The sequence below is a fragment of the Ovis aries genome, chromosome 13, assembly GCF_016772045.2.
Source record: "Ovis aries strain OAR_USU_Benz2616 breed Rambouillet chromosome 13, ARS-UI_Ramb_v3.0, whole genome shotgun sequence".
NCBI classification, from domain to species: Eukaryota; Metazoa; Chordata; class Mammalia; order Artiodactyla; family Bovidae; genus Ovis; species Ovis aries.
In genome coordinates, this window is record NC_056066.1 from 64,701,848 (window position 1) to 64,729,570 (window position 27,723).

The window sequence follows — 27,723 nt, forward strand, 5'->3', positions numbered from 1 at the left end:
ACTGTAATCTCTCCCAAACTGCCCCTCCTTTTTCTCTATCAGAGTTAGAACCTTGGGATGGAGGGACCGTGGAACTATCCCATGTGGCAATTCTGATGTTCTCATTGGCTTCAGGGTGCTTGACCTCAAGATCAAGTGGGGCCTGGAGGGGCCTGGGCCAGGGCTTTCCTTCAGCTCTCGGGCCCCCAGACACGTGTTCCAGCCTTGAGATGTGGTAAATCCCTGCATGTGTCTGAGCGGCATTTGGCTTCCCCTGCTGAGTTCAAGGCTATAGTATCATGTGTTCAGGGAGTACAGGGGCTGGGGGTGCCCAAGGGACTCTGGGGAGCCTGTAGGCGGGGTGTCTCTATTGGATTGGGGGTGTGCTGCATAGCTCTGTCCACATCCATGGATGCCCAGGCGACAGTGCTATGATCTTCTCATCAGGGTGACCGAGCTCTCTGCTCTGCTGACCCAGTCTCAGAAGCAAAATGAAGATTATGAAAAGATGGTGAAGGCTCTGAGAGCGACGATGGAGATCCTGGTATGTGATCTTTTGTTCTGGGAAGGAATTGGGAGTGGGCCTGTGGGTTCCTGTCCTTTATGGACAAGAAGTGCAGGATACCAGTTAAATGTTCCTTGATGAAATCCCCTGAAGCTACAAAATTAATTTTGGTTCCATTTGAAAATTAATTAATTCATTTACCTATTAATAAACATTAGCTCTCTACTCTTTCTACTATGGGCTTCCCAAGTGGCTCAGTGGTAAAGAATCTTCCTGGCAATGCAGGCAGGAGATGTGGGTTTGATCCCGGGGTTAGGAAGATCCCCCTGGAGAAGGAAATGGCAGCCCACTCCAATATCCTTGCTTGGAAAATTCCATGGACGGAGGAGACTGGTGGCTACTGTCCATGAAGTCACAAATAGGTCCTAGACATGACCTAGGAACTTAACAGCAACAGCATCATCAATATTACTTTCTTAGGGGAGCTTTGCAGTGTGTCCTCTTCTGAGAGAGTGGGACACACGTGAAGAGGCACAGTGGCCAAGTAGGAGAGGGTGGAGGGAAATGTGTAGAGAGATTCAAAACCTACTCATTCAAGAAACACCTGAGGAGCACGGCAGTGTGTAGCCTGGCGGAGAAGGGCTTGAAGAAGACATGATGACTGCCTTCACATAGCTGAAGGACTGACACCAGGGAAGAGAGCTGGTTTGTTTTAATATATGCCAGGGGGCCACAAGCCCTGCCAGACTAGAAGTTACCGGGAGGTAGACCTCGGCTGCAGCTAGAGCTGCTCGATAGTTGAACAGTCCGCTTTGGGAAGGAGTGAAGTCCATGATAACATCTGCCAAGGATGTTATCAAAGGGATTCTCTTAAGTTGGACGTCAGAACCTCTGGCTTGGTTCCATGTTTTCTTCCATCTCTAATTTTTGTATCTCTGACTCTAGGCGAATCCTGAACCACCATCGCTATGCATATCCCTAGTCTTCTCATCTAAACTGAGATCAGCTGGGAAGCAAACTTGCTTACGCCTTTTTGCTTCCATTGTGTTCAGGAATGTCCAAATTCAGATGTCCTCATGGCCCAAATACTATAAATGAGTCAAGCAGTTTCAGCTGTAAGAATTCTGATTTTTCTGATACGGTCATATTTAGTACAACAGGGGATACTTGATCTCAGTACACAGGAAAAAAAAGAGGAGAAGTGGGGACTGCAGGACCCTGAGACACATTTGTCCTGTCTGGAGGAGGCATCCACTGTTCAACTTTAAGAAATAATTGCCATGTAGGAATGAGGCCTTAGGTCCATCTTGTCAAAGCTATGGTCTTTCCAATAGTCATGTATGGATGTGAGAGTTGGACCATAAAGAAGGCTGAGCGCTGAAGAATTGATGCTTTTGAACTGTGATGTTGGAGAAGACTCCTGAGAGTCCCTTGAACTGCAAGGAGAGCAAACCAGTCCATCCTAAAGGAAATCAGTCCTGAATATTTATTGAAAGGACTGATACTGAAGCTGAAGCTCCAGTCCTGATCCAAAGAGCCAGCTCATTGGAAAAGACCCTGATGCTGGGAAAGACTGAAGGCAGGAGGAGACGAGAGCAAAAGAGGATGAGATGTTTGGCTGGCATCATTGACTCGATAGACATGAGTTTGAGCAAACTCCAGGAGATAGTGAAGGACAGGGAAGGCTGACCTGCTGCAGTCCATGGGGTCACAGAGTTGGACATGACTGAGCAACTGAACAATAATAGCAACAGGGATGGGGCTGGTGTGGCCCATTTGTTAACTTTTTGAGAGATGCCGGAAATGTAGATTTTTATGAATTTCTCAGCTTATAAAAATCTCCCAATTTACAAATGTTGGTTCAGATTTTGCATAGGCCCCCCCAAAAAAACCCCAAAAAGCCCATAGTTGCAAATCTTTGTCTCTAAGGTCTTCACTAGCACAATAAGGTCAGAGAAGGCAATGGCACCCCACTCCAGTACTCTTGCCTGGAAAATCCCATGGGTGGAGGAGCCTGGTAGGCTGCAGTCCATGGGGTTGCTAAGAGTCGGACACGACTGAGTGACTTCACTTTCACTTTTCACCGCATTGGAGAAGGAAATGGCAACCCACTCCAGTGTTCTTGCCTGGAGAATCCCAGGGACGGGGGAGCCTGGTGGGCTGCCGTCTATGGGGTCGCACAGAGTCGGACACGACTGAAGCGACTTAGCAGCAGCACAATAAGGTAGGAAGAAGGAGGGAAATTTGGAGAGTTCAGATTTACTACTGGCCTTCCTTGGGGCTAGAGGCTCCCCTGGCCCTAGGTCTCACCCGTCCATTTGCTGTCCAGAGACAGCAGCCATCCTTCATCCAATGATGGCTCACGTTTAATGAACATTTGCCTTGTGACAGGTGCTATGTTGAATAACTTACATGCAGTTTTTTCGTTCAAGTCTGGGAACAAATCTATGAAGTAGTTGCTGTTAATTATTCCCGTTTTAAAGAGAAGGAAGCTCAAAGAAGGAGTTGCCTAAGGTTACCAGGCTAGAAAGTGACAGAGAAAGAATGCTAATCTGGACAGCCTACTTCGGAGCCCTTAATCCCTTAATCTGAACCCTTAATCACCACATCACATTGTCCACCGAGTCCTAAGACAGCGTTAGCATTCCAGTGTGGTCAGGGGAAAAGTATGGTTGCAGAAGAGACAGAGGAGACTGGTTGATTTTGGGGGCCTGAAACGATAAATCCTCCTCTGAAAGTTTGGCTCAGAGGCTCCATTTTGTTCCCTGTTCAGGAGGCAAATCATGCAGAATTAATGGAACACGAGGCATCTCTTAGTAGGAACGCCCAAGAGGAGAAGTTGTCTTTACAGCAAGTGATCCAGGATATAACCCAGGTACCAGTCAGCCTCCTGTTCACGATGACATGTCCAGCCTGCCCTTACCCAGGCCTCCCTGTCCTTTCAGGTGCGCCTAGGGGAGTTTGGACTGAGGGTCTTGTGGGGATGAATTCTCTGGGTATGTTTGAAAACTGGAACCCTAAGCTAAGCTTTTGTGGGCTGGCCCTGCCTGCTGAAACAGGCCCGTGTTCTTACTGCCGGCTACAGTTCTCAGACAGCGGCGGGATTCAATAACCTCTTCTTTCATTTATTCATGGAGTGTTCAAGGGGTGCTCCAGGCCTGATGCTCATCCTGGGTTTGGGTGACCAATGGTAAACAGTTGATTTGAAGAATTGAAGGAACCCACCCTTTTTTGCTCTTAGATGCCCTCCTCCCACCCCCCCAGGAGAGAGAAAACATCAGGTTTGTCCAGCTGGAATATGAGTTCTCTGCATGGACTCTAGGCCTTGGTCAGTGGGATGGTGACCCTGCTGTGTTGGGTTTCAGGCCATGGTAGAAGACGAGGACAGTATGGCCCAAGGTTCTAGTCACGAGAGCTCCTTGCAGTTGGACCCTGGTGCCTTCTCCTCCCAGTTTGATTCCCAGCAGCCAGACAAGGCTGTCTCTCTGGTGCGTTCTGTACTGACTCAGAGACGCCAGGCTGTGCAGGTAAGAACCCCACACTCTTCCTCAGCTGTGGGGACTGGTATCTAAACTGATTTGGGCCCCGGGTACCCTCCTAGCCCAGACTGCCCCTTTCTCTACATTGCCCTGAGATGAGGAGTTTTGTCAACACCCCGAAGTGCTCCCCAACATCCCAGCTGTGCTAATGGGAGCCAGCACGCTCCCCATGCCACTGGCATGCTCTGCTTTGATGCACTTTACACTGCACCCTGCAAAGTGGAGCCCTGGGGAGTGGGGGTAAGTGTCCTCCAGTTCTAAGAGTCCCAGCCCTACTCACTGCTGACCCCACCTTCCACATGGTACATTTGAAGATGATGCACTCAGACGCTGAGAGCCACAGAACCCGGTCACCTCTGATGCTCTGTCTCCTCGACTGGTCTCATCTTTATTCACAACTTACCTTGGTCGCACCAGTCCCCACCCCCTTGCCCAGCCCTGCTTCCAGGCTTCTGACATCCGTCTCTACCCTGCCCTCTTGCTCCTCCCTTCTGTCCCTCTCCCTCCGCAGGACCTAAGGCAGCAGCTGTCAGGCTGTCAGGAAGCTGTGAGCTCCTGGCAACAGCAGCATCACCAGTGGGAGGAAGAGGGTGAAGCCCTGAGACAGCGGCTGCAGCAGCTCACGGGGGAGCGGGACACCCTGGCGGGGCAGACGGTGGACCTGCAGGGAGAGGTGGACTCTCTCAGCAGGTGAGTGGGGGCTGTTTGTCCCCCCACTTCCTCCCGGGCTCCGTCCTCACCCGGCCTTTTCCCACTCCCATCTTGTGGTTGGCAGAGCCAGGGCTGTTCAGGACCGCCTGGCCTTGCATTCTGCTGGCTCCTGCTCACTCAGTTTTGGGTCTTTGTGATGATTTAGGAAAGAAAAAAAAAAAACAGTTTTGAGACTTCCCTGGTGGTCCAGTGGTTAAGAATCCACCTTGCAGTGTAAGGGACCAGAGTTTGATCCCTGGTCGGGGAACTAAGATCCCGTATGTTGCAGAGCAACTAAGCCCAAGCACCGAAACTAGAGAACCCACACGCAGCAACCAGAGAGTCCGTGTGCCCCAACAAAAGATCCACATGACACAACAAAGATCCCGTGTGCCACAGCTAAGACCTGTCAGAGCCAAATAAATAGATATTTAAAAAACACAAACAAACCAGTTTCCTTCTCTAAAGGGAAGATGAGATATTTAAAGGAAGAAGATACCCCTCTCCTTTGACCTTCTGCTGTCTGCTTCCAGGAGGGTTTTTAGGTTCCAGGGTTTCTGCTCACGTCTGGCCTCCTTCTTCCAGGGAGCGAGAGCTCCTGCAGAAGACCAGGGAGGAGCTGCAGCAGCAGCTGGAGGTGCTGGAGCAGGAGGCGTGGCGACTGCGGAGGACCAACATGGAGCTCCAGCTGCAGGGCGACTCTGCTCAGGGCGAGAAGGAGGAACAGCAGGAGGAGCTGCACCTGGCCGTCCGAGAGAGGGAGCGTCTGTGCGTGTGACAGTCCCCTCCCTCCCCGGCCCCGTCCCTCCCCACCCTGAGAAAGCAGAGTTAATGGAAGCCTGGCGTGCGGTGGGTTCAGCTTAGCTTACCGCTCCACCCTTGGCAGAAGGATGAATGCAAGAGTTCATCCAGACTTCGCTGAGCACCCAGAGGAACTGAGGCCGTGTGGGGGGAAACAAATAAAGACGCTGACCTCAAGCAGTTTGCAGTGTAATGGGGAAGTCAGACAAGTAAACCGTGGCCAGGTGAAGCATGAGCTAAAAAGAGCTTCAAGCTAGATCCTCTGGGAGAATAGGGGTAACAGTTTGTTACTGAGAGCTGCACAGAGAAGAGGGTCGCTGCTGAGCTGGGCCTTAATGTATTATCATTGGCAGAGAGCAGGACAAGGCCTAAAGGAATAGATTAGCAAAGAAAAGGATTTGGGAAGGTACAATGAATGTTCAGAGGAGACTGGGCTGGCCAAAGAGTAGGACTGATCCTAGGAAGTAATGGGAAATGAGCTGGTCAAGAGAGGGAATTCCAAGGACATTCCTGGTGATCCAGTGGCTAAGACTCCAAGCTCCCAGTGCAGGAGACCCAGTTTGATCCCTGGTCAGAGAACTAGATCCCTCAGCCTGCAACTAAGGATCCAGCATGCTGCAACTAAGACCTGGTACACCCAAATAAATAAATATTGTTTTTTAAAAAAGGACATTCTAGAGTAAAGGGACCCAGCTTCTCTGTGAATTCCCAAATATGATATCATAGAAAAAGCAAGGACTTTAGAGCTGGGCAGAAGCTTGGTTTAAATAATTGCTCTGACCACTTGGATGGATTAATTTATTTGTAAAATAGGAGTGGTAATATTTCCCTTGAAGGATCATTGGGAGGATTAAAACTGTGTTTTACGAAATGCCAGCACAGAGCGTGGCCTGTGGTAGGTCTTCAGTACCTGGTAACGGGTTGGATCGTCTTCATCTTTGGTAGCCCCTCTCCTTTCCTGTTCCCCAGCTCCTTGCGCCTAATGGTCACAAACGATGGAATCCTGAAGGACTACTCTAAGCATCATGACTGGTGCAAGGAAGGGTCTCTCCATACCAAGGCAAAGAACCAACAATCCACAAAGATAGTTTTATGTTTTAAAATTTAAATTGTTTGACTCAGTAATACATTTATTAATATTTCTGTGATTCAAGGGGCTTCCCTGTGGGTCTAGTGTTTAAGAGTCCACGCTGGTACTGCAAGGGGCACAGGTTCGATCTCTGGTTGGGGGGGTAAAGACCATGTATGCCACATAGTGTGGCTAAAAAGAAAATTTTGTATAATTCAAAAGGCAAAACTATTTTAAAAGGTATACACAGAGAGAGTATTTGTCCCTTCTACTTCATCCATCCCATATCTCTTCCTTTTGTGTGTAATCACTTAAATTAATTTCTTATTCATATTTCTAGTGGTGTGTTATGCAAATGTGTGCATATATTTGTATTTCCCCCAGTTTCTTGCATAAAAGACAGTACGCCACATATACTGTTCTGCACCTTGCTTTTTTTCACATTATGTCTTGGAGATCTCTCCTTATCAGTTTTTAGAGACCACCTTCATTCCTTTGTATCACAAAGGCAAATCAGTTCAGTTCAGTCACTCAGTCATGTCCAACTCTTTGCGACCCCATGCACTGCAGCACGCCAGGCCTCCCTCTCTATCACCAACTCCTGGAGTTTACTCAAACTCATGTCCATTGAGTCGGTGATGCCGTCCAACCATCTCACCCTCTGTTGTCCCCTTCTCCTCCCGCCTTCAATCTTTCCCAGCATCAGTGTCTTTTCAAATGAGTCAGTTCTTTGCATCAGGTGGCCAAAGTATTGGAGTTTCAGCTTCAACATCTTTCAGATTACAGCCACTCCCTAAGATTTCCTCTAGCCCTCTTCTCTTTTTCATCTTAGTCAGGAGACACTGGCGGTCCTGGAAGCCAAACAGTCCGAGTCCCTGAGTGAACTGATCTCCCTTCGGGAAGCCCTGGAGTCCAGTCGCCTGGAAGGGGAGCTGCTGAGGCAGGAGCAAACAGAAGTGACTGCCGCGCTGGCCAGAGTGCGTGGGCCTCCCCCTCACCGGCGGGGTGGGGCGGGCGGCTTGGAAAGTTGATTGTCTCTAGGAAAAGGGTGTGCAACCTGCGTCATTCTTCACTTTGTAAGCCATGGCCCTTCCTATTTTGTGCCTCAATTCCTAGTTTCTGTCCCCCCAACAGACTATTGGACTTAGAATGGTTTTCTAAAGTATAAACCTGGTCATGTCAGTCTCTTTTGTAAAACCGTTCAGTGTCTCCCCAGCTCCTTGGTGTCACACTCACAGCCCTCTGCCCCCTGCCATCTTTTCTAGCCTCCTTTTCACCCGAGATCCCTGTCCTCACTTCTCCTATGCCTGTGCTCTACTAAGTGTGTTCTCCGTGGTACCCATTCCCTTGTGACTCTAACTCTGTATGAATTCTTCCCTTTGCCTGAACTGCTTCTTTCCTTCCCCTTTACCTGCAAACGATTCCTCATCTCTCAATGTCCAGCTTCACTGTGAACTCTTCAACCAAGCATTTTCTGACTCTTTCAAATTGAATTAATGTTTCCTTTGAGGTCCCAGAGCACTTTGGGTTTCCATTGTCTGTGGTGTCATCACAGTTGTGGTTGTTTATATGTCCTGATGTCTGTGCCCCTGTTGTGTGAGTTCCTCTTTCACTCTTCAATGAATGCATGGGAGAGTGAATGAATGAATGAAGGGAAAAGTTTAGAAGGTAAGGGAGGGAATGAAGTGTTAACTGCTTTCTGTCCACGGGAAGCAGCAGGTGTTGGGGATGTGAGCTGTTCACTGTTGCAGGAAAACTGGGGGAGAAAGCTCTTTACCTGTCTGTTTTTAGGCAGAACAGTCAATCGTGGAGCTGTCGAGTTCTGAGAACAGCTTGAAGGCTGAGGTCGCTGATCTCCGGGCTGCAGCTGTCAAACTCAGTGCCTTAAACGAGGCTTTGGCCTTAGATAAAGTTGGACTGAACCAGCAGCTTCTCCAGGTGAGCAAAGATCTCTGACATATGGGGTAGGACTGGGCCCCAACCGAGGGCAAGAGACAGACACAGCTGATGGCCAGTGACAAGGAACAGTTCTCGAATGGATCAGCCCAAGACAGATCAGCTCCCTTGTAGTCCTGGAATGAGCAAAAGGAACACTTACAGTGCAGAGGAAAGCAAAGATTATAAGGCCCGGGCTCAACCGTTAAAAGTAGACCCCTCCCACGTCTAGAGCAGGACCACCTTTGGGCTTTACAGTGAAATCACCAGGGCCAGGAAGGAAGTCTGTGCCCTCTAGAAGGAAGACTAGGCTTTAATCCTGTTGTTTGAGATAACAGCAACCACCACAAAAGGATCTGCTGAAGAGCCCAAGCCTCAGAATCTTCTCTAGAGGTTAAAAATTTAACATGTCTCAGACTTCCCTGGTGGTCCAGTGGTTAAGACTCTGAGCTTCCACTGCAGGGGGCATGGGTTCAATCCCTGGTGGAGGTATTAAGATCCTGCATGCTTCATGGTGCTAGAAAAATAAACAGAACAGATTTAACTGTCTCTTCAATCACTCTTGTTCCCTTGAGCCCCAGAAATATTCTGTTCCCTTATTCTGAATTCTTCAAGAGCAGAATTTTGCTTTTTGTTTTTTATTTTGTCTGTTCATTTTTTTTGGCTGTGCTAGGTCTTTGTTGCTGCCCAGGCTTTTCTCTAGCTGCTCTGCAGGGCTTCTGTGGCTTCTGTTGCAGCATGACATGTGAGCTTCGGTAGTTGCAGCTCACGGACACTAGAGCATAAGTTCAATAGTCTTGGCACACAAGCTTAGTTGCTCCAAGACGTGTGGGATCTTCCTGGACCAGGGATCGAACCCATTGGCAGGCGGATTCTTCACTGAGCCGCCAGGGAAGTCCAGGATTTTGCCTTTTTTGTCTCTGTCCCAACATCTAGTACCTGGAGTAAAGGCTCTAGACCCCAAACGTGTGCTTAGTCCTCCTCTCCCATAAGCACTCCTGTGTCCTTCTGTGGAGAAGAGAGTCATATATTTCATGTAGACGTCTGTCTCACCTCTTCACCTCTAAACCATAACCCTTTGTCTCTGATGCCCTTCCCTTTTTGGCCAGTAGTTAGAACAGGAGAACCAGTCTGTGTGCAGACGGATGGAGGCAGCAGAGCAGGCGAGAAGCACTTTGCAGGTGGACCTGGCCGAGGCTGAGAGGAGCAGGGAAGCCCTGTGGGAAAAGAACACCCGCCTGGAGGCCCAGCTGCAGAAAACAGAGGAGACCAGGGCAGAGCTGCAAGCGGACCTCAGGGGCATCCAGGAAGAGAAGGAAGAAATGCAAGAGAAGCTAAGCGAGGTGAGAAGACAAAACTGCTACCATCTCACGAGAGTATATAATACATGCTCACTGTAAAAAAACGAAAACACTACAGAAACTTCAGGAAGGGAAAATCTCATTTCCTAGAAATGACCAGCATTACTATTAATAGTTTGGGGTACATCTTCCAGTTTCTTAAAAGAATTCCTAAAGGAATCCTTCGCTTATGCCCCATTGCTTCACATCCATCGATTTGAGTTAGATGCCTCTCCTGTGTTCTCTGATAATACGTCACGTTTATTCAACCACCACAGCCTTCATACTGTATTATAATAATCTGTTTATGTATCTCCACCAAAAGCTCCTTGAAGCAAGGCTATGTCTTATTTGCTTTTAATCCCTCCAGCTTTTAGCACAGTGTCTAACACATGGCAAGGGGCTCCATTAGTTTTTTCTGAACCAATGACCCAACTCAAAGGTGATCTTTCTTCCCTACCAAACATCTCATTGACCTAATGTGTAATCTCCCCTCTCAGAGGACTTCCCTGGTGGCTCTGATGGTAAAGAATCTACCTGCAATGCAGGAGACGGGGGCTTGATCCCTGGGTCAGGAAGATCCTCTGGAGAGGGGCATGGCAACCCACTCTAGAATTCTTGATGGAAAATCCCATGAACAGAGGAGCCTGGCAGACTACAGTCCGTGGGGTCACAAAGAGTCTGACACAGCTGAGCGACTAACACTTTCGCTTTCCCTTCTCCCTTCTCAGAGTCTCTTTCTCGGGGCGTTGATCACCTTCTTCATGGTAATGTGTGTGTCTTACTTCTTAAGACTAAAAGCTCCTTAGAAGTAGATCTCTTGCTGCCCTAGCACAAGGTCTTACTCAAAGGAGAGCATGTTTCCTGGTCTAGGCACTCTGGGGAGATCAGGGAGATAGATTTATGGCCCTTGGTGTGAGAGGGCACAGCTCACAGAGGTGGGTCCAGTGACCCTAATCTGGTGATAGCAGCCTGGAGTAGGGGGTCCTGCCTCTGCGCCTGTCTCATCAGTTCTGTCCCCCCAGACATATCACCAGCAGGAGGCAGCCTCAGCTCAGCTGGAACAGCTAAAGCAAGAGACAAAGCGCCAGGAGGAAATGCTCGCCCGAGAAGTCCAGGAGAAGGAGGCTCTGGCACGGGAGAAGGCGGCTCTCGAGGTGCGGCTGCAGGCCGTGGAGCGAGACCGGCAGGAGCTCACAGAACAGCTGCTGGGGCTCAGGTAGGGCCCACCCCCAGTTCTACCAGGGGCAGAGAGCTTTGCAAAGCAAGGCGTAGCCAAACTGAATTCCTTGCCCAAAGTGTATGAGGGTTTCAATGAGTTATGAGTTTGTAGTTGCCCCTCTAGCTTCTCTAGGTGGCCAGTAGTTAGAACCCGACTCCTCTTAAGGAAGGGTAAGGGGCTTAATGGGTAAGAACTCTCCTGATTCCTAAACCTGACAGCTCAGCCAAGGAGGTACTGGAGAGCAGTCTCTTTGAGGCCCAGCAACAACATTCTCTGACAGAGGTCACCAAAGGGCAGCTGGAGGTCCAGATTCAAACTGTCACTCAAGCCAAGGAAGTAATCCAAGGTGAGAACCCAGCTGGGGTGGGCGCACTTCAGTCCACGGGGATGTTAAAAGCCAGGAAGACAGTGGGAAGCTATTAGAGCCAGACCCACGGCCTCTGAGGGGGGTTCCCTGGTGGCTCAGATGGTAACGAATCTGCCTGCAATGCAGGAGACCCAAGTTCAATCCCTGGGTCAGGCAGATCTCCTGGAGAAGGGAATGACCACCCACTCCAGTATTCTTGCCTGGAGAATCCCATGGACCGAGGAGTCTGGCGGCCTACAGTCCATGGAGTTGCAAAGAGTTGGACACGACTGAGTGACTAACACACAGACACACACACACACCCTATCCCCCCCACCCTCTGAGATGGGAATTCCTCATGAGGCCTGGGGAGGAGGGTGAAAGATGGGAGGGCAGAGGCTCAGAGACCAGACAGATCCTGTCCCTGGCATCCTAGGGGAAGTGAAGTGCCTGCAGCTGGAACTGGACACTGAACGGAGCCGGGCAGAGCAGGCACGGGACACAGCAGCCAGGCAGCTGGCCCAGGCTGAGCAAGAAGGGCAGGCTGCCCTGCAGCAGCTGAAGTCAGCCCATGAGGAGGAGGTGAATCAGCTCCAGGAGAAGTGGGTAGGTGGTGGATGTGCCCAGGGGATGGGAGGGCCAGACCTGGTCTCCAGGGTGTCAAGGGAGCAGAGGAATACCTTGAATAATTCTTGCCCAATTCAGAACTGTGTTTCCTTTGCTTTTTAATTATATAATTCAGTCCATTTGCTTTTATTGTGATTATAGGTATATTTGGATTTATTTCTGTCATCTTTTGCTATTCATCTTGTCTTTTTACCTTTTGGGACGGGGAGATCACCTTAACTTCTTTTAGAGGATTGTACTGAATGATTAAGCTGTATTCTTTTCTTACCTTTTTTCTCTCTCTGCTACTTTGGATGATATGTACTGTGTTTTTTATTCTTTTAGTTATTCTTTAATATTTTAAAATACATACTGAATAGAATCTCAAGTTAATTGATCTATTCACTCTTTTTCCTGAATGACACAGGATCACAGATCATTTTGCCTGCTTTCTCTCCTCCTCACCTATCAGTTGTGTTAGTGTGTTTAGTTATTACTAGTTTGTTAACACCATATGTTATGCCTTTTGATTATTTTATACAGTCAATCATTGTTGGATATCCTGAAAATTTTACAAGGTTTGTTTTTGCTCACCATTCCTTCTTGCATGTTGGGTTTTCTGTTTGGATTTATTTTCCTTCTTGAAGTAAGATAACCTTTGGTGAGGGTATGTTGGTATTTAATTGTCTGAAAATGTCTGTTTTACTTTTACTCTTTTTGTTATTGTTTAGTCACTAAGTCGTATCCAACTCTTTTATGGTGCCATGGACTGTAGCCCACCAGGCTTCTCCGTCCATGGGATTTCCCAGGCCAGAACACTGGAGTGGTTTGCCATTTCCTTCCCAGGAGATGTTCCTCACCCAGGGATCAAACCCTGCTGTCCTGCATTGCAGGCAGATTCTTTACCGTCTGAGCCACCAGGGAAGTCCTTAGTTCTGGAAGATCCCCTGGAGAAGGAAATGGCAACCAACTCCAGTATTCTTGCCTGGGAAATCCCATGGATAGAGGAGCCTGGTAGACTACAGTCCATGAGGTCGCAAAGAGTCTGGGCACAACTGAGCGACTAACATTTATTTTTTGACCCAGAATTTATTTATTTATATTTTGGCCATGCTATGCAGCTTGCGAGATCTTAGTTCCCAGACTAAGGATTGAACCTGCGCCCTCAGTTAGTGAAAACACAGAGTCCTAACCGCTGGACCGCCAGGGAATTCCCTATCCTCATTTTTACAGATGAGGAAACGGAGGCACAGAGATGTGATAGAAATTAACTGAGGTCATACTAGCAGTGCTGGAGTAAATACTGCAACCCAGGCCAGCCTGGCTCCAGAGCCCCTCACCACCATCCGGAGATCCTGGCCGAGGGGCTGGATTCATCTAGGAAATCAGAGAAGTCGTTGGTCACTGGTGGACTCTGGGAGGACTGGGATGCTCCATCCTGACAGTCTTGGATCCTGTAGAGGACATCATAGCTAGACATGTTCTCTGCCACTCTGAGCAGGGGAAAGGGGCAGCAGAGAATGAGCCCACCACTTCAGTTTGCTGTTATAAACACCAAGCATGATGTGGTTGCTTTAAAATAAGATATTTGTAGCTTATGTGAGGGACATTTTTACTTTAGAAAACACTGTTACATGTATTATATCTTTTTTTTTTTTTGGTGGTATGGTATGGCATGCAGGATCTTAGTTCCCTGACCAAGGGTCAAACCTGTACCCCCGGCATTGGGAACACAGCGTCTTAACGACTGGACCACCGGGATGTCCGCGCTTTTTTTAAATCTTAATTTATGTGGGGTTTTTTTGGTTGTGTTGAGTCTTCATTGTTGCGCGCAGGCCTTCTCTATTTGCGACAGGCAGTGGCTACTCTTCATTGCATTGCGGTGGCTTCTCTTGTTGCAGAGCACAGGCTCTGGGTGCACAGGCTCCAGTCGCCGCAGCACGTGGGCTCTGTAGCTGTGGCTCACAGGCTCAGGGGTTGTGGTGCATGGCCTTGGTTGCCCCACGGCACATGGGATCTTCCCAGACCAGGGATGGAACCCATGCCCCCTATGTTGGGAGTCTAGAGCCTTAACCACTGAACCGCCAAGGACACCCCTGATTTCTTTTTTTAATAAATCTCACTTGATTCTCATAAAACTTGGTGAGATAGGCAAAGCAGGATAATTAGCCTCACCTCACAGATGAGAAAACAGGCTTGGTAAGGAAGACACCGAGGTCACACAGCTGGTGAGCAGTAGACTTCTTACTCTCATCTGGTACTTCTCTGCCTCTGCGCCTCACCCTCTCAGCTCCATCGGTGTTTCCTTCCTATGACCAGGAAGAAGAGCGCTCCCGGCACCGGCAGGAACTGGAGAAGGTTCTGGAGAGCCTGGAGAGGGAGAAGACAGAGCTAGAAGCGAGACTAAGGGAACAGCAGGCAGAAATGGAGGCTATGCGGGTGCAGAGGGAGGAAGAGCGGGCTGAGGCCGAGAGCGCCCTGTGCCAGGTGGGCAGCTGGGAGGGCTGCTTGTTCCCTGTGACCCCCTGCCTCGGACCACTTCCTTCCAGCTCCCCAGGAGTGGGGCTACAGGGGCTTCCAGACCTCCCACTCTGCCCCCGTGAGCAGGCGATCGGCACCGTTAGCTGCAGGGTTGGCCGTATGTCCTACTTCCTGAGGGAGGGCCGCCGTTTACCACATCCTGTCAGCTTGCAAACCAGTGGCAATGTTCACACTTCCTGGTTCTCAGTCAGTGGTCCCAACCTTCCTCTGCCCTCAGCAACCCCCACCCTCCCAACCCCATTTGCCAGAAGAAGCTAGAGCACCTGGCGTGTGCTTGTGGCTTCGTGGATGAGCATGGTGACCCCTGACCCAACAAGCCCTGGCCCTCCTGCCCCTTCGCAGATGCAGCTCGAGACAGAGAAGGAGAGGGTGTCCCTCCTGGAGACGCTGCTGCAGACCCAGAAAGAGCTGGCAGAAGCCAGCCAGCAGCTGGAGCGGCTGAGGCAGGACATGAAGGTTCAGCAGTTAAAGGAGCAGGTATGGAGGGTGGTCCCAGGCAGGGAGGAAAGGGAGCAGTGATTCACTCCTTCATACCGTTTTGTTTTTCTTTTTTAAATATTTCTTTACTGGGCTGTGTCAGGTCTTAGCTGCGGCACACGGGATCTTTCGTTGCAGTGTGCAGGCTTCTCTCTAGTTGTGGCGTGCAGGCTCCGTACTTGCAGCAGGTGGGCTTAGCTGCCCTGTTATATGGGATCTTAGTTCCCCAACCAGGGATCAAACACATGTCCCCTGCGTAGGCAGGTGGATTCTTTTTTTAATATTTGTTTATTTACTTTTGTCTGCACTGGGTCTTGGTTTCTCTGTGCAGGCTTTCTGTAGTTGAGGTGAGTGGGGGCTACTCTTCAGGGTAGTGCTCGGGCTTCTCATTGGGGTGGCTGCTCTAGAGCCCAGGCTCTAGAGCACGGGCTCAGTAGTTGGGACCCACGGGCTTAGTTGCCCTGCAGCATGTCCAGCAGTCTTCCTGGACCAGGGATCGAACCCATGTCCCCTGCATTAGCAGGCAGATTCCTAGCCACTGGACCACATTGGCCTGCCCTTTGGCACTTCTTTGCATCGGGCCCCGGGCTAGCTGCTGACACTCAACCAACAGAAAGGTGTGGCACAATGGTGAACTGACAGTCGTGGTGTTTAATACAGTGGCAGAGAGGACGCAGAATGAGTGAGATAATTGTGGGTCGCGATAAGGGCCGTACAGGAAGTGAACAGGCCGAGGTAACTGAGACGGATTCAGAGGAGGCTTCTTTGGACAAAGGTGGTCAGTGGGGCCCTCACTGAGAAAGTGACGTTTGAGCTGAGCCATGAAGGCTGAAAAGAGTCAGGCCCTTAGAACACTAAGGGTGAACCTCGAAAGCATTTTGCTAAGTAAAAGAAGCCAGTTACAAGAGACCACATGGGATATTATTCCACTTGTAGGCAGTAGCCCAAACAGGCAAATCTATAAAGACAGAGAGTAGATGAGTGCTTGGAAGTGGGGATGGGGATGGGGGATGGGGAGGGTATGCAGTTTGTTTCTGTAGCTGATAAAAATGGTGAGAAATGATCACAGTAACCGTGGCACAACCCTGTGAATATGCTAACTACCATTGAATTATCTGCTTTAAATGGGTCAGTTGCAAGATATATGAACTCAATCTCAATAAAACCATTAAAAAGAGAAGAAGCCAGCCATTTGAAGAACAGTTCAGGCAGTAGAAATAGCTGTCGTAAGGACCCGGGACAGGCAGAAAGGACCCGGGACAAGTCCCTTGATAAGCCTGGGGGCAGGAGCCCTTTGTCAGCCGTGGAAGGAGGTTGGATTTTGTTCTAAGGGCAGTGGGAACGTGTTGGATGGTATCGAAAAAGCAGAGTGGAACATGATTTACTGTATGTATTTTTTAAATACTTAGCCGCTGAGGGGAGAACTGTGTGTGTGTTTGTGTGTGTGTACACGTGTGCGTGTGGGTGCGGCAGCACGAAGTGGAAGTTGGGCCACCTGGCAGGAGCTGCTGCAGTGGTCAGAGTGAGGTGCCCTGGCCGAGAAGGCCTGGGCGAGCAATGCGCTGGCGGGGGAGGAGCAGGAGAAGGAGGTGAGGACTTGAGGTGACAAGGTATCATGGAAGCAGCACGACTCAGCTGGGCCCCACCTCGGCTTTTGCCAACCCAACCTAAAAACCAGTATTCATACGACACAGTCTCTGCAGCACAGATTTCGTGACCAAGGAATCTTTCTTCCCCTCCCTGCTCTCTTCTCCCCTTGCAGGAGACCACTGGGATGCTGCAGACCCAGCTCCAGGAGGCTCAGCAGGCGCTGGAGCACGCAGCCCAGCAGCACAGAGACAGCCTGGTGACCCTCCAGGAGGAGGGCCGTGTCCTGCTGCAGGATAAGACAGAGCTGCAGAAGCAGGTCCCTGCTCCTCTCTCGCAGCCCCGCAACCCTTCCCCAGCACAGCCAGGCCCTCCCACTCCCCCTGGCAGGATGGGGAAACCTTGGCCCTGCTGCCTGAGCTTGGGGTGGGGAGGGGAGGCCCCAGTATTAAGTGAGAAGTGAAGGGTGCTCAGAACTGAGCGTGTGCCTCCCAGGCCCCTGGGATAATTAGTAACCTCTCTCAGTGGGGACCATGTCGTTATTGTTTAGTCACTGAGTCGTGTCCGATCCTTCGTGATCCCATGAACTTTAGTCCCCCAGGCTCCTCTGTCCTTGGGATTTCCCAGACAAGAATACTGGAGTGGGTTGCCATTTCCTTCTCCAGGGGATCTTCCCAACCTGGGGATTGAACCTGCGTCTCTTCCATTGGCAGGCGGATTCTTTACTGTCTTCGCCACCAGGGAAACCCAAACCTCACATTTTTTTGGCAGTCTCCTTGATCCAACCTCCCCCACAGAGCCAGTGTTTTTATACCAGGTTGCTTTTCCTTCTCAGGATCCTGTATCATATGGTATTCAGATTGTTAATTTTTTTAAAATATAATCACCTGGCCTTTGGACAGAGTTTTTCCTTGTGCCTCCTTTATACACCACACATGAGGCTGGGGAGACAGGCGATGAGGCTGAACGGTAGGGAGGGGCTTATGAATGGCTGGCGGAAGGAGGTAGTTAAGAACAGCACCTAAGGGTTGGCAGGCCCTCCAGGGCATTGGGAATGGGCTGCTTGAAGGACCCTAAGTCTTAGATAAGAAGCATCCTTCCACTGACCACCTATCCCCGGTCCTCACACTCTTGACATTCCAGGTGGAGGACTTGAAGTCTCAGCTGCTTTCCAAAGAAGCCTCCCAGAGGTTCGTGGACCAGGAGATTCAGGAAAAGCTGAGAGAGGCCCAGGAGTGTAGCCGAATTCAGAAGGAGCTGGAGAGAGAAAAAGCCAGGTATCTCAACAGGCCATGGAGTTGGCTTTGGCCCGTCTGGATCCAGGGGTCACAGTGAGGTTGACGGTTCTTTGCTCAGGTCCCCTAAACACTCATGTCTCCATCTCTGGGCTCTACAGGTAACTGTGTAGAGAGGGCATGGTCCCTGTCTCCGAAGCTCGCACTTCATTCATTTAGTGGAGAACGTGTCTCACACACCAGACACTATGCCAGAGGTTGGGGATATAGCTTAAATAAGACAATATGGTCTCTGTCACAATAGAATTGAAGGTTTTGTGGAGAAGACATTAATCACATCATCTCCAAGGGAAGGTATTGGCAGATTATGTTACCTGGAGTCTGAGTGGGGAGAAACCCTTTTGTTGATGAAACTAGAGATAGGAAGCTGGTACAGATGTCCAGATAAGAGATACCAAAGCTGGAACCCTGGTGAGGGGGTAAGGAAGAGGAGGAGGGAAGGGGTTTAAGGGACGTTAGGGGAGTTGGGATCGGTTTATATGTAGTCTTGGAGTGGACACAGGCAGGGTGAGGGAAGAATGCTGTGATGTGGTCAGGACTTCTAAGGGTGGATGGAGAGGCCATTCTGAGCTGGGGAATGTAGCAGGGGTGACTGCGGGGCGGGGAGGTGCAGAGGAGACGGGAAGAATTGGACGTGTTGAATTTGAGGTACTATGTAGGTATTTCTGGAATTTGCCAAAGAGTAAATTGTGAAGTTGAAGAACCTCGGAGCAATCAGTAGGTACTCAATAAACGCAGGCTTTTATTCTTAGCCTGAAATCATGATCGTTACTGTTTCTGTGCTAATTATCCATGCTGTGTTAGAGCACTCAGATGAGAAGGTAGTTGTTAGTTGCCTGAGAGAATGACCTGGCCCTCTGACCCCTCTCTTTAAAAAAAATTAATTTATTAATTTTAATTGGAGGATAATTACTTTACAGTATTGTGGTGGTTTTTGCCATACATTGACATGAATCAGTCACGGGTGCACATGTATCCCCCCATCCTGAACCCCCCTCTCATGTCCCTCCCCACCCCATTCCTCTGGGTTGTCCTGGAGTACTGGCTTTGAGTGCCCTGCTTCATGCATCGAACTTGCACTTGACCCCTCTCTTTTTAGCCTGACTCTGTCACTGGTGGAAAAGGAACAGAGACTCCTTGTTCTGCAAGAGGCTGACTCTGTTCAACAGCAAGAGCTAAGCTCCCTGCGCCAGGACATGCAGGAGGCCCAGGCCGGGCAGAAAGAGCTCAGCGCCCAGGTATCTCCCACCCCAGCAGGAAATCTCTTCCCTGGTGGAAGCCGGCCTCTGGAGTCGGCGGGTGCTTGCTCAGTCATGCTGGGGCCTTGGCAGCCCCGGTGGGAGAGGGAAGCCAGGACTGGGTAGGGTGGAGCATGGGAACCTGACCCAGAGTCAAGAACAGACTGCTGATGACCGGAACATGGTGCCCAGAGGATAGGGCTCACGCAGGCCTGTTCAAGCCTGGCCAGTGCCGAGTGCACCTTGTCTGCCCGGCAAGACACAGCAAGGGGAATAAATATTACTTCCCTCGGGTCTGCGGCAGCAAGAGGCCTTCCATGGACTTGGTCTGTTCACAGCAGGACCCCAGACCTGTGCACGGTGGGAAGATGGAACTGGAGGGAAAGCATGAAGGGAGTAAGAGCTAGACGTAGACTGTGGTAGAGCAGAACCCAGGTCTGCTTGTTAGATCCCTGGGTGTGATCCCTGCTCTACTGCTTCTTGGTTGTATGCATATCGCTTTATTCATCCATAAAACAAGGGTGATAATTCTTAATCACTATAGGAATGTAGAAAGTGTCAGGAGCACAGTAAGCATTCAGTAAATGGTAGCCATTATTATTGTGACTGGTCTTCTTTTGGCTCAGTATCAGGGTTTCAAGAAGAATTCTTTTTTTTTTTCCGGCTGCCCCAGATCTTAGTTGGCACCTTTGTTGTGACATGCAAAATATTTTTAGTTGCAGCATGTGGGATCTAGTTCCCTGACCAGGGATTGAACCCAGGCCCCCTGCATTGGGAGCACAGAGTCTTAGACACTAGACTACCAGGGAGGTCTCTCAGGCAGATTTCTAATCATAGCAGGAAGCTGGCATAGTTGCCAAGGGGACCAGGGCCAGAGCCCATGACCATATAGCCCAGGCCCACGTGTCAGGAGTCCTTAGGTAGCTCAGATCTGGGGTGACACTCATTCCAGATCCTCCCTTCCTGCTGGAGAGCTGAGCCTCTTGAAATCCTCCCAGCCCCAGACAACCCCAAGACCCTGGGGATCGAGTGGGATTGGGCCCGGGAGGGTCCAGGGAGAGGGTGTCCACTCCCTGCTTGGAGTGACCATACTTCTTCTCTGGCAGGTGGAATTACTGAAGCAGGAGGTGAAGGAAAAGGAGGCTGACTTCCTGGCTCAGGAGACTCAGCTGCTGGAGGAGCTCGAGGCGTCTCGAGTCACCGAACAGCAGCTCCGAGCTTCCTTGTGGGCCCAGGAGACCAAGGCGGCCCAACTACAGCTGCGTCTGCGCAGCACAGAGAGCCGGCTGGAGGCGCTGGTGGCGGAGCAGCAGCCTGGGCACCAGGCCCAGGTCCAGCTGGCCAGCCTCTATTCTGTCCTGCAGCAGGCCCTGGGGTCTGCCTGGGAGAGCAGGCTGGAGCTGAATGGCGGGGGAGACTCAGCACCCTCCCTCTGGGGCCCAGAGCCAGGTGAGGAGCCACCCAGGAGCTCAGGCCTTTGGGCAAAGCCAGGCTTAGCTCCTGGGGTGGAGGAGAGGGGTGCAGTTCTCCAGGCAGTACTGCATCAAGGCCAAGGCCACAGCCTCTGGGATGGATTCAGTCAGAGTGTGAACCCCAGCTCTGCCATTTGCTAGACATGTGTCCTTGGGCAAGTGACCTCTCCTGTCTGAGCTTGATTTTCTCAACTGTAGAATGAGGGTGTTATAAGTACCCACCTCTCGGGTTTTTTCTGAGGAGTTAATGAAATGACAGAAATAAAATCACCCACACAGTCCCTGGCACTTGTTCACATGCTCAGTCGTGTCCGACTCTTTGCGACCCCATGGACTGCGGCACGCCAGGCTTTCCTGTCCTGCTGCTGCTGCTGCTGCTGCTAAGTTGCTTCAGTCATGTCCGACTCTGTGCGACCCCATAGACGGCAGGCCACCAGGCTCCCCTGTCCCTGGGTTGGCACTTATTAAATGCCTAACAAATGATAGCTGGCATTTTCTAGTGCCCATCAACGCGTCTGGCATATAGGTATACAGACCAGGGCACGATGAACAAACTGCTGAGGGGGATTCTTTGAAGAGAGGGGTGGATAGGAAGGCCAGGGCCATGTCTGGGTGGTGTGGTGTGGCTATTTCATTTCATAGTGCAGCCAGGTCAGGAGGTGTTTCCTCGTTTTTTCAGACCAGAATGGCACTAGGATCCTCTTTAAGAGAGGGCCCCTCCTGACGGCTCTCTCAGTTGAGGCAGTGGCGGCCGCCCTCCAGAAGCTTCACCAAGACCTGTGGAAGACGCAGCAAGCCCGGGTATGTGTCTCTGTTCTCCTTCCTCAAGCTCTTCACCTTCCCTGAAAAAGGCTCATGGCGTAGTTTGACCTGTGTTATTTCTTCTTTAAAAAAAAAAACTATGTATTTGATTGTGCTGAGTCTTAGTAGTTGCAGCCTGTGGGATCTAGTTCCCTGACTGGGGACTGAACCTAGGCATCTTGAATTGGGAACGTGGAGACTTAGCCACGCTAACCCCCTGGTGGTTCCTTGGACCACCAGGGAAGTCCCTGACCTGTTTTATTTCTGACATCGAGTTGGAATGAGTTCTGCCTCTATTGCTTACTACCTGGCAGCCGTGAATAAAGCATTCAGCTTCCTGGACCTTGGTTTCTTTAGTAAATTAGGGCACCCTGTGCCCGCTTCACCAGGTTTTGAGGATTAAATGAGTGAGGGACTCAAGTGAGCCCTGTAAACCGTGATACTCTGTGTAGATCTGGGATATTGTTTTACATCATTTTCCTCTCAGCCACGAATTGTTCTTGGTGCCAACACCTCCAAGAAGAAACCAACAAAAGGGGATCACTGAGATCTGAGGATGCTGTTTATAGGAACATTCTAGGCCCAAGACAATATGAAATGTCCTCCAAATCCCACCTTATGGTGACCCTATCGGTCAGTGAAAATTGAGTTGTCAGTATACCAGCCACTCTGAGCTAGGGATACAGAAAGGAGAAGCACCTGCTCTCTGCCCTCAGGAAGGCTCATGACAGGGCTGAGCAACCCAGCTTCATCCTGAGATAAAGCCGAGCGCTAGAATTGGCTAGATCAGTAACAGGTGCACATTCTGATAATAGGAGGCAGGGACAGTGCAGTCTGACTTGAGAAGGTCAGAAGAAAGGAAGCAGTGACCTTTGAGCTAAAGTGTGAAGTGGTTCAGGGAGAGGAGAAGGATCCTGAGCTAAGACTTCAGTAGGAGTTCTGTTTCAAAGATAGATGGGTCAGAAGGGGAAGCCAGGCTCCAGCCAGTTGGGGCAGAGCCTGTCATCACTTCTGGGAGCCAGATGCACGTGACTTCAGAGGTAAATAACCCAGCAATCTGAGAGCAGGTCCTCGATGGCAAACCCTGACAGAAGCTGAGGGACTAGAGGGCTCAGGCTCTGGACTGGGGTGATGTCATGGAAGACGTGGAGCTTGAGTTCCACGTGCTTCCTTTCCCAGGATGATCTGCGGGATCAAGCCCAGAAGCTGGAACAGCGTCTCAGTGATATGGAAGCTGAGAAGAGCCAGGTGCACACAGAGTTTCAGGCTCTGCAGAGACAGCTCTCCCAGAACGAGGAAGGTGAGAAGCTCAAGGCAGGAGGGTTTTGAGGTGAAGAGAGGAATGGCAGGCTTCACAGGTGGCACTAGTGGTAAAGAATCCGCCTGCAATGCAGGAGACCTGGGTTTGATCCCTGGGTTGGGAAGATCCCTGGGTTGAAAAGATCCCCTGGAGGAGGAAAGGGCAACCTACTCCAGTATTCTTGTCTGGTGGATCCCATGGACAGAGGAGCCTGGTGGGCTATGGTCCATAGGGTTGCGAAGAGTCAGACACGACTAAATTGTGAGGAAAGGCAGAGAGCCCAGAGGGGTGAGATTGGCCTGGGAACCACTCTTTACTGCTTGCCCACAACTGCGAGAAGATATCCAGAGGCCTCTCCAAAGGGGTGGTGAACCCAATGAACTACTTTTCATGCTTTGCTTGGCCTTTGAGGGCCATCCTGGCAGAAAGGATTAGGAGGAACAGATTTTGTGAGCTGAGGGAAGTTGCTGGCTAGGCTTCCATTTTCTCTGTCTGCAGGTTTAAAAACTGGCTACCTAAGGCCTAGTCTGGAAAAACACCTTAAAATTCTGTCATTAATCATTTACCAGTGTTACTTATTTTGTCATCCCCAACTGTTCTCAAAGTGATTAGCAGGGATCCTGAGCTTGTTTGGGAAATAGAAAAGGGGGGAACCTGGGGAGAATGTATCTGTGCTACAACACAAGGCTGGGAAGGGTGTTGACCACCAGGAAAAGAATGAGGAGGGTCTTCAGGCTCAAGGCTCAACTACAGAAGAGAAGAAGACAACGTGGGGAGTGGATCTGGGTCTTAAAATGTCCCACTGGGCTCCATGAGAGCCATACACAGAACTGGGTTCTGGAGCTTTTGCAGAAATGGAGGGCCCCCAGCAGAGCCGCCCTGGTCTCTAGGAACCTCTGCAAAATCCTTGAATTACTGGCTGAAAAGGACATCCCATGTCATGAAGCTCAACCCTGTCTGGAATCCAGGGTTGAGAAGCTATGTGATTGGGATGAGACGTGTTGGCACAACTGTCAGGCAGCAGATGCAGACCAGGGGTCTGGAAGCAGCAGGGAGCCTAGACAAGCAGAGCAGTGGGCAGAAGGGTCATGTCTCTATGAAACTGGATGTAATTCTCTTCTTCTTGGCCTTTTCCTCCTTTGTTTCTCTGTTCCCCTTCTCCCATCTACCTGTACATCCATCTTTTCCTCCACCCCAATCATGGGCCTTCCTCCATCTCTTCCCAAAGAGAAATCCAAGTGGGAAGGCAAACAGAACTCCCTAGAATCTGAGCTGATGGAACTGCGTGAAACTGTGGCATCCTTACAGAGTCGCCTCCAGCAAGCAGAGCTGCAAGGAGTGGAAGCCCAGGTAAGGTGGTACTGAACTGGGGAGGGGCCAAGGCTCGGGCTCCCTTCCTAGCCCCTGGTCAAACCCCATGCATATATAGTGCCCAGCTTTCTTCAATGGTGGCTCCGTTTCTCTGGCTGTCCCCACAGCCCTGAGGACCATTATGAAGGCCTCAGTGAATCCTCCTTTAATTACTCTTTCTGAATTGAGGTTGAGATCTATATCCCTTGACCTGAAGGACTAGAGTCTAGGATGGCTGATTTGCACCAGACTTTTTTTGAGCAGAGCAGAGCCTGGAAGTGTGGTTGGGATGTTCTTTTACAGCATCAGCCTAACTAGAACATTCAGTTCCTTTTGCTCACATCCTTGACAAGGCTGATGCCACAGAGGAAGGAAAGGAAAGGCCCTTGTTGGAGTGACACTTTGAGGGAAGCACAGCTTTAAGGCGGTTTTGTATCTCGTTTTCCAGAATGAGCGCAAGTTACTGCAGGCAGCCAAGGAGAGCCTGACTGCCCAGGTGGAACATCTCCAAGCCTCTGTCACAGAAGCCAGGGCTCAGGCAAGTGCTGCTGTGGCCCTGGAGGAAGATCTGCGGATGGCGCGCTCAGCGCTGAAACTGAAAAATGAGGAGGTGGCGAGTGAGCGCCAGCGAGCCCAGGCCCTGCAGGAGCAGGGTGAGCTGAAGGTGGCCCAGGGGAAGGCTCTGCAGGAGAATCTGGCTCGCCTGGCCCAGGCCCTGTCGGAAAAAGAAGGGGAGGTGGAGACTCTGCAGGGGAAGATCGAGGAACTGGAGAAGCAACGGGAAATGCAGAAGGCTGTGTTGGAAGTGCTGTCTCTGGACCTGAAGAGAAGGAACCAAGAGGTGGATCTACAGCAGGGACAGATCCAGGAGCTGGAGGAGTGTAGGTCTGTGTTAGAGCATCTCCCCGTGGCCGTCCAGGAGCGAGAGCAGCAGCTGGCCCTGCAGAGAGAGCGGATCCGGGAGCTTGAGAAGGACCAGGAGACGCAGACGAGCATCCTAGAGCATCATCTCCTGGAACTTGAGAAGAAGGCCCAAGTGATTGAGTCCCAGAAAGGGCAGATTCAGGACCTGAAGAAGCAGCTGGTCACAATGGAATGCCTGGCCCTGGAGCTCGAGGAGAAGCGTCATAAAACAGAGAGCCAGCGAAAGGCGATAGAGGAGCTGGAGGGCCAGAGGGAAGCGCAGAGGGTGGCTCTGACCCACCTAACACTGGACCTGGAGGAAAGGAGCCAGGAACTGCTGGCACAGGGCAGCCAGATCCAGGAGCTGGAGGGCCACAGCACTCTTCTGGCTAGTGAGCTCCAGGAGAAGGAGCAGGAGGCTATGGCCCAACGAGACCAGATCCGGGATCTGCAGAGGCAGAAAGAGCGTCTGAGTCAAGACCTGGAGAGGAAGGAGCAGGAGCTGGTGCTGCTGAAGGAGAGGACGCAGGCCCTGGAAGATCAGAGGAGCCGGCAGAACAAGATCCTGGAGGAAGACCTGGAGCAGATCAAGCTGGCCCTGAAAGAGCGGGGCCGGGAGCTGGTCTCGCAGCGGCAGCTGAGGCAGGAGCGGGCGGAGGAAGGGAAGGGCCAGAGCAAAGCTCAGCGTGGAAGCCTGGAGCACCTGAAGCTGATCCTGCGAGATAAGGAGAAAGAGGTGGAGTGCCAGCAGGAGCACATCCAGGAGCTTCAGGAACACAGGGACCAGCTGGAACAGGAGCTCCAGGGCCTCCACAGGAAGGTGGGTGAGACCAGCCTCCTACTGACCCAGCGGGAGCAGGAGATCACAGTCCTGCAGCAGCACCTGCAGGAAGCCCGGGACCAGGGGGCGCTGAAAGAGCAGGAGCTTCAGGGGCGGCTGGAAGAGACCCAGAGGGTCCTGGTGCAGAGGACCCAGGAGCTCCAGGCCTTGCAGCAGCAAGAGGCCCAGGGCCAGGAGGAGAACGTGAAGGAGCAGGCGGACTCACTGCAGACCGCCCTGGAGCAGGCGCATGCCGCCCTGGAGGAGCGCCGGGCCGAGCTCGAGGAGCACAGGGAACACGCGCGGAGGCTCCAGGAAGAGTTGGCGGTGGAGGGGCGGCGGAGCCAGGCCCTGGAGGAGGTGCTGGGTGACCTTCGGGCAGAGGCCCGGGAGCAGGAGAAGGCGCTGCGGGCCCTCCAGCAGCAGTGTGCCGAGCAGGCCCAGGAGCACGAGGTGGAGGCCCGGGCCCTGCGGGACAGCTGGCTGCAGGCAGAGGCACTGCTCGAGGCCCGAGACAGGGAGCTGGAGGCCCTTCGGGCCAAGGGCCAGGCCTCCCAACAGCAGGAGGAGGCTGCCCGGGGCCAGGCTGAGGCTCTGCAGGAGGCCCTTGGCCAGGCTCAGGCCGCCCTGCGGGAGAAAGAGCAGCATCTCCACGGGCAGGCCGAACTGAGCCGCAACCTGGAGGCCAGCATGGCCACCTTGCAGGGCGCCCTGGACTCCTGCCAGGCCCAAGCCCGACAGCTCGAAGAGACCCTGAGGAAGCGGGAAGGTGAGATCCAAGATGGGGACCTCCGGCACCAGGAGGCCATGCGGCAGCTCCAGCAGGTGCTTGCCCAGAGGGACAAAGAGCTGAGAGAGCTGAGGAGGCAGGGGCAGCTGCTGGAGAAGTCTTTGGCCCAAGAGAAGCAGGAGCGCAGGCACGAAAGAGAAGGTGAAGAGGTCAGGGGCCTTCGGGAGAGCCTAAGGGAGCTACAGCGGACCCTGGCTCAAAAGGAAGATGAGCTCCTGGAGCTGCGAGAGGCCCAGCAAAGGAAGGATCTGGAGGACTTGCCCCGCAGCCACAAAGCCTCGCCCAGGGAGGAGCCGTCTCCCCAGCTCGATTCCTCAGGGCCCAGGCTGCAGCGGGAGCTGGAGCGACTGCAGGCAGCCCTGAGGCAGACGGAGGCCAGGGAGATCGAGTGGAGGGAGAAAGCCCAGCACCTGGCGCTGTCCCTGGCCCAGAGCAAGGCCAGCGTGAGCAGTCTGCAGGAGGCAGCCCTGCTCCTACAGGCCTCCGTTCTGGAGCAGGACTCGGAGCAGCAGAGGCTGCAGGTGAGTCACATCGTGGCGGGTAAGACTCTGGGGCCATCTGCACCTCAGGATGTGAGAAAAGGTGAGGTCACGGACACCTCAACACAGTGGAATCCCGGTTAGTGTGCTAGTGTGGGGTGGAAGGGGCAAGGCGACACCCACAGACTCTGCCCTCCCAGAGTTAACGGTCTAGTGGAAGAGCGATTATTGTGCAATGCAGTGCAGCTCTTGGGGTTAGTGCTTAATTAGGATTAGTTTAGTGTGCTCTGAGCAAACTAGAGGGATGCCCCGCCTTTCCTGGGTCCCAAAAGGCTTCCTGGTAAAAGTGATGTTTGAGATTAGATCTGAAGGGACCAGTAAGGAAGTAGCCCAGCACAGGTTATTGTCGGGGGAGAGGAGAGAAGGAGGGGAGAGAGAACGTAGAATGTCAGTCAGGGAGTTGAGGCTGCCTGGGACATAGAGCAGGAGGCTGGCAAGAGTAGAGGACAGCAGGGGCCCATCGTTCAGCGCTTGTCAGCATGTTGAGGACCTGGGTGACCAGTGGGAAGCGGATGAAGAGTTTGGGCCTAGGCAGTGACAGAATCAGATATATAATAGTTCATAAAGATGGCTCAGGC

General features: G+C 51.6%; 1 protein-coding gene and 1 long non-coding RNA gene across 8 annotated transcripts in view; one reads left to right on the top strand and one right to left on the bottom strand.

Annotated features, from left to right (window-relative positions):
• Nucleotides 1-27,723, top strand: part of CEP250 (centrosomal protein 250) — a 48,668-nt gene that overhangs the window by 14,168 nt on the left and 6,777 nt on the right. For all 7 annotated transcript variants that reach the window (XM_060397028.1, XM_060397024.1, XM_027977123.2 and 4 more), the window contains 21 exons: nt 427-523; nt 3,258-3,359; nt 3,850-4,011; nt 4,535-4,713; nt 5,299-5,481; nt 7,416-7,560; nt 8,375-8,521; nt 9,631-9,861; nt 10,884-11,077; nt 11,299-11,426; nt 11,863-12,032; nt 14,352-14,519; nt 14,916-15,050; nt 16,813-16,956; nt 17,781-17,914; nt 19,032-19,170; nt 20,277-20,619; nt 21,322-21,443; nt 22,623-22,743; nt 23,972-24,093; nt 24,542-27,127. In XM_060397028.1, coding sequence (XP_060253011.1) covers nt 427-523; nt 3,258-3,359; nt 3,850-4,011; nt 4,535-4,713; nt 5,299-5,481; nt 7,416-7,560; nt 8,375-8,521; nt 9,631-9,861; nt 10,884-11,077; nt 11,299-11,426; nt 11,863-12,032; nt 14,352-14,519; nt 14,916-15,050; nt 16,813-16,956; nt 17,781-17,914; nt 19,032-19,170; nt 20,277-20,619; nt 21,322-21,443; nt 22,623-22,743; nt 23,972-24,093; nt 24,542-27,127 — 5,752 coding nt within the window. The remainder of the gene's footprint in view (nt 1-426; nt 524-3,257; nt 3,360-3,849; nt 4,012-4,534; nt 4,714-5,298; nt 5,482-7,415; nt 7,561-8,374; nt 8,522-9,630; nt 9,862-10,883; nt 11,078-11,298; nt 11,427-11,862; nt 12,033-14,351; nt 14,520-14,915; nt 15,051-16,812; nt 16,957-17,780; nt 17,915-19,031; nt 19,171-20,276; nt 20,620-21,321; nt 21,444-22,622; nt 22,744-23,971; nt 24,094-24,541; nt 27,128-27,723) is intronic.
• Nucleotides 5,167-14,686, bottom strand: LOC121816214 (uncharacterized). Its single transcript, XR_006055688.2, has 5 exons — nt 14,616-14,686; nt 14,208-14,402; nt 13,373-13,486; nt 8,361-8,655; nt 5,167-5,414 (listed from the first exon to the last, which is right to left on the bottom strand). It is a non-coding gene; the product is annotated as an uncharacterized LOC121816214 (long non-coding RNA).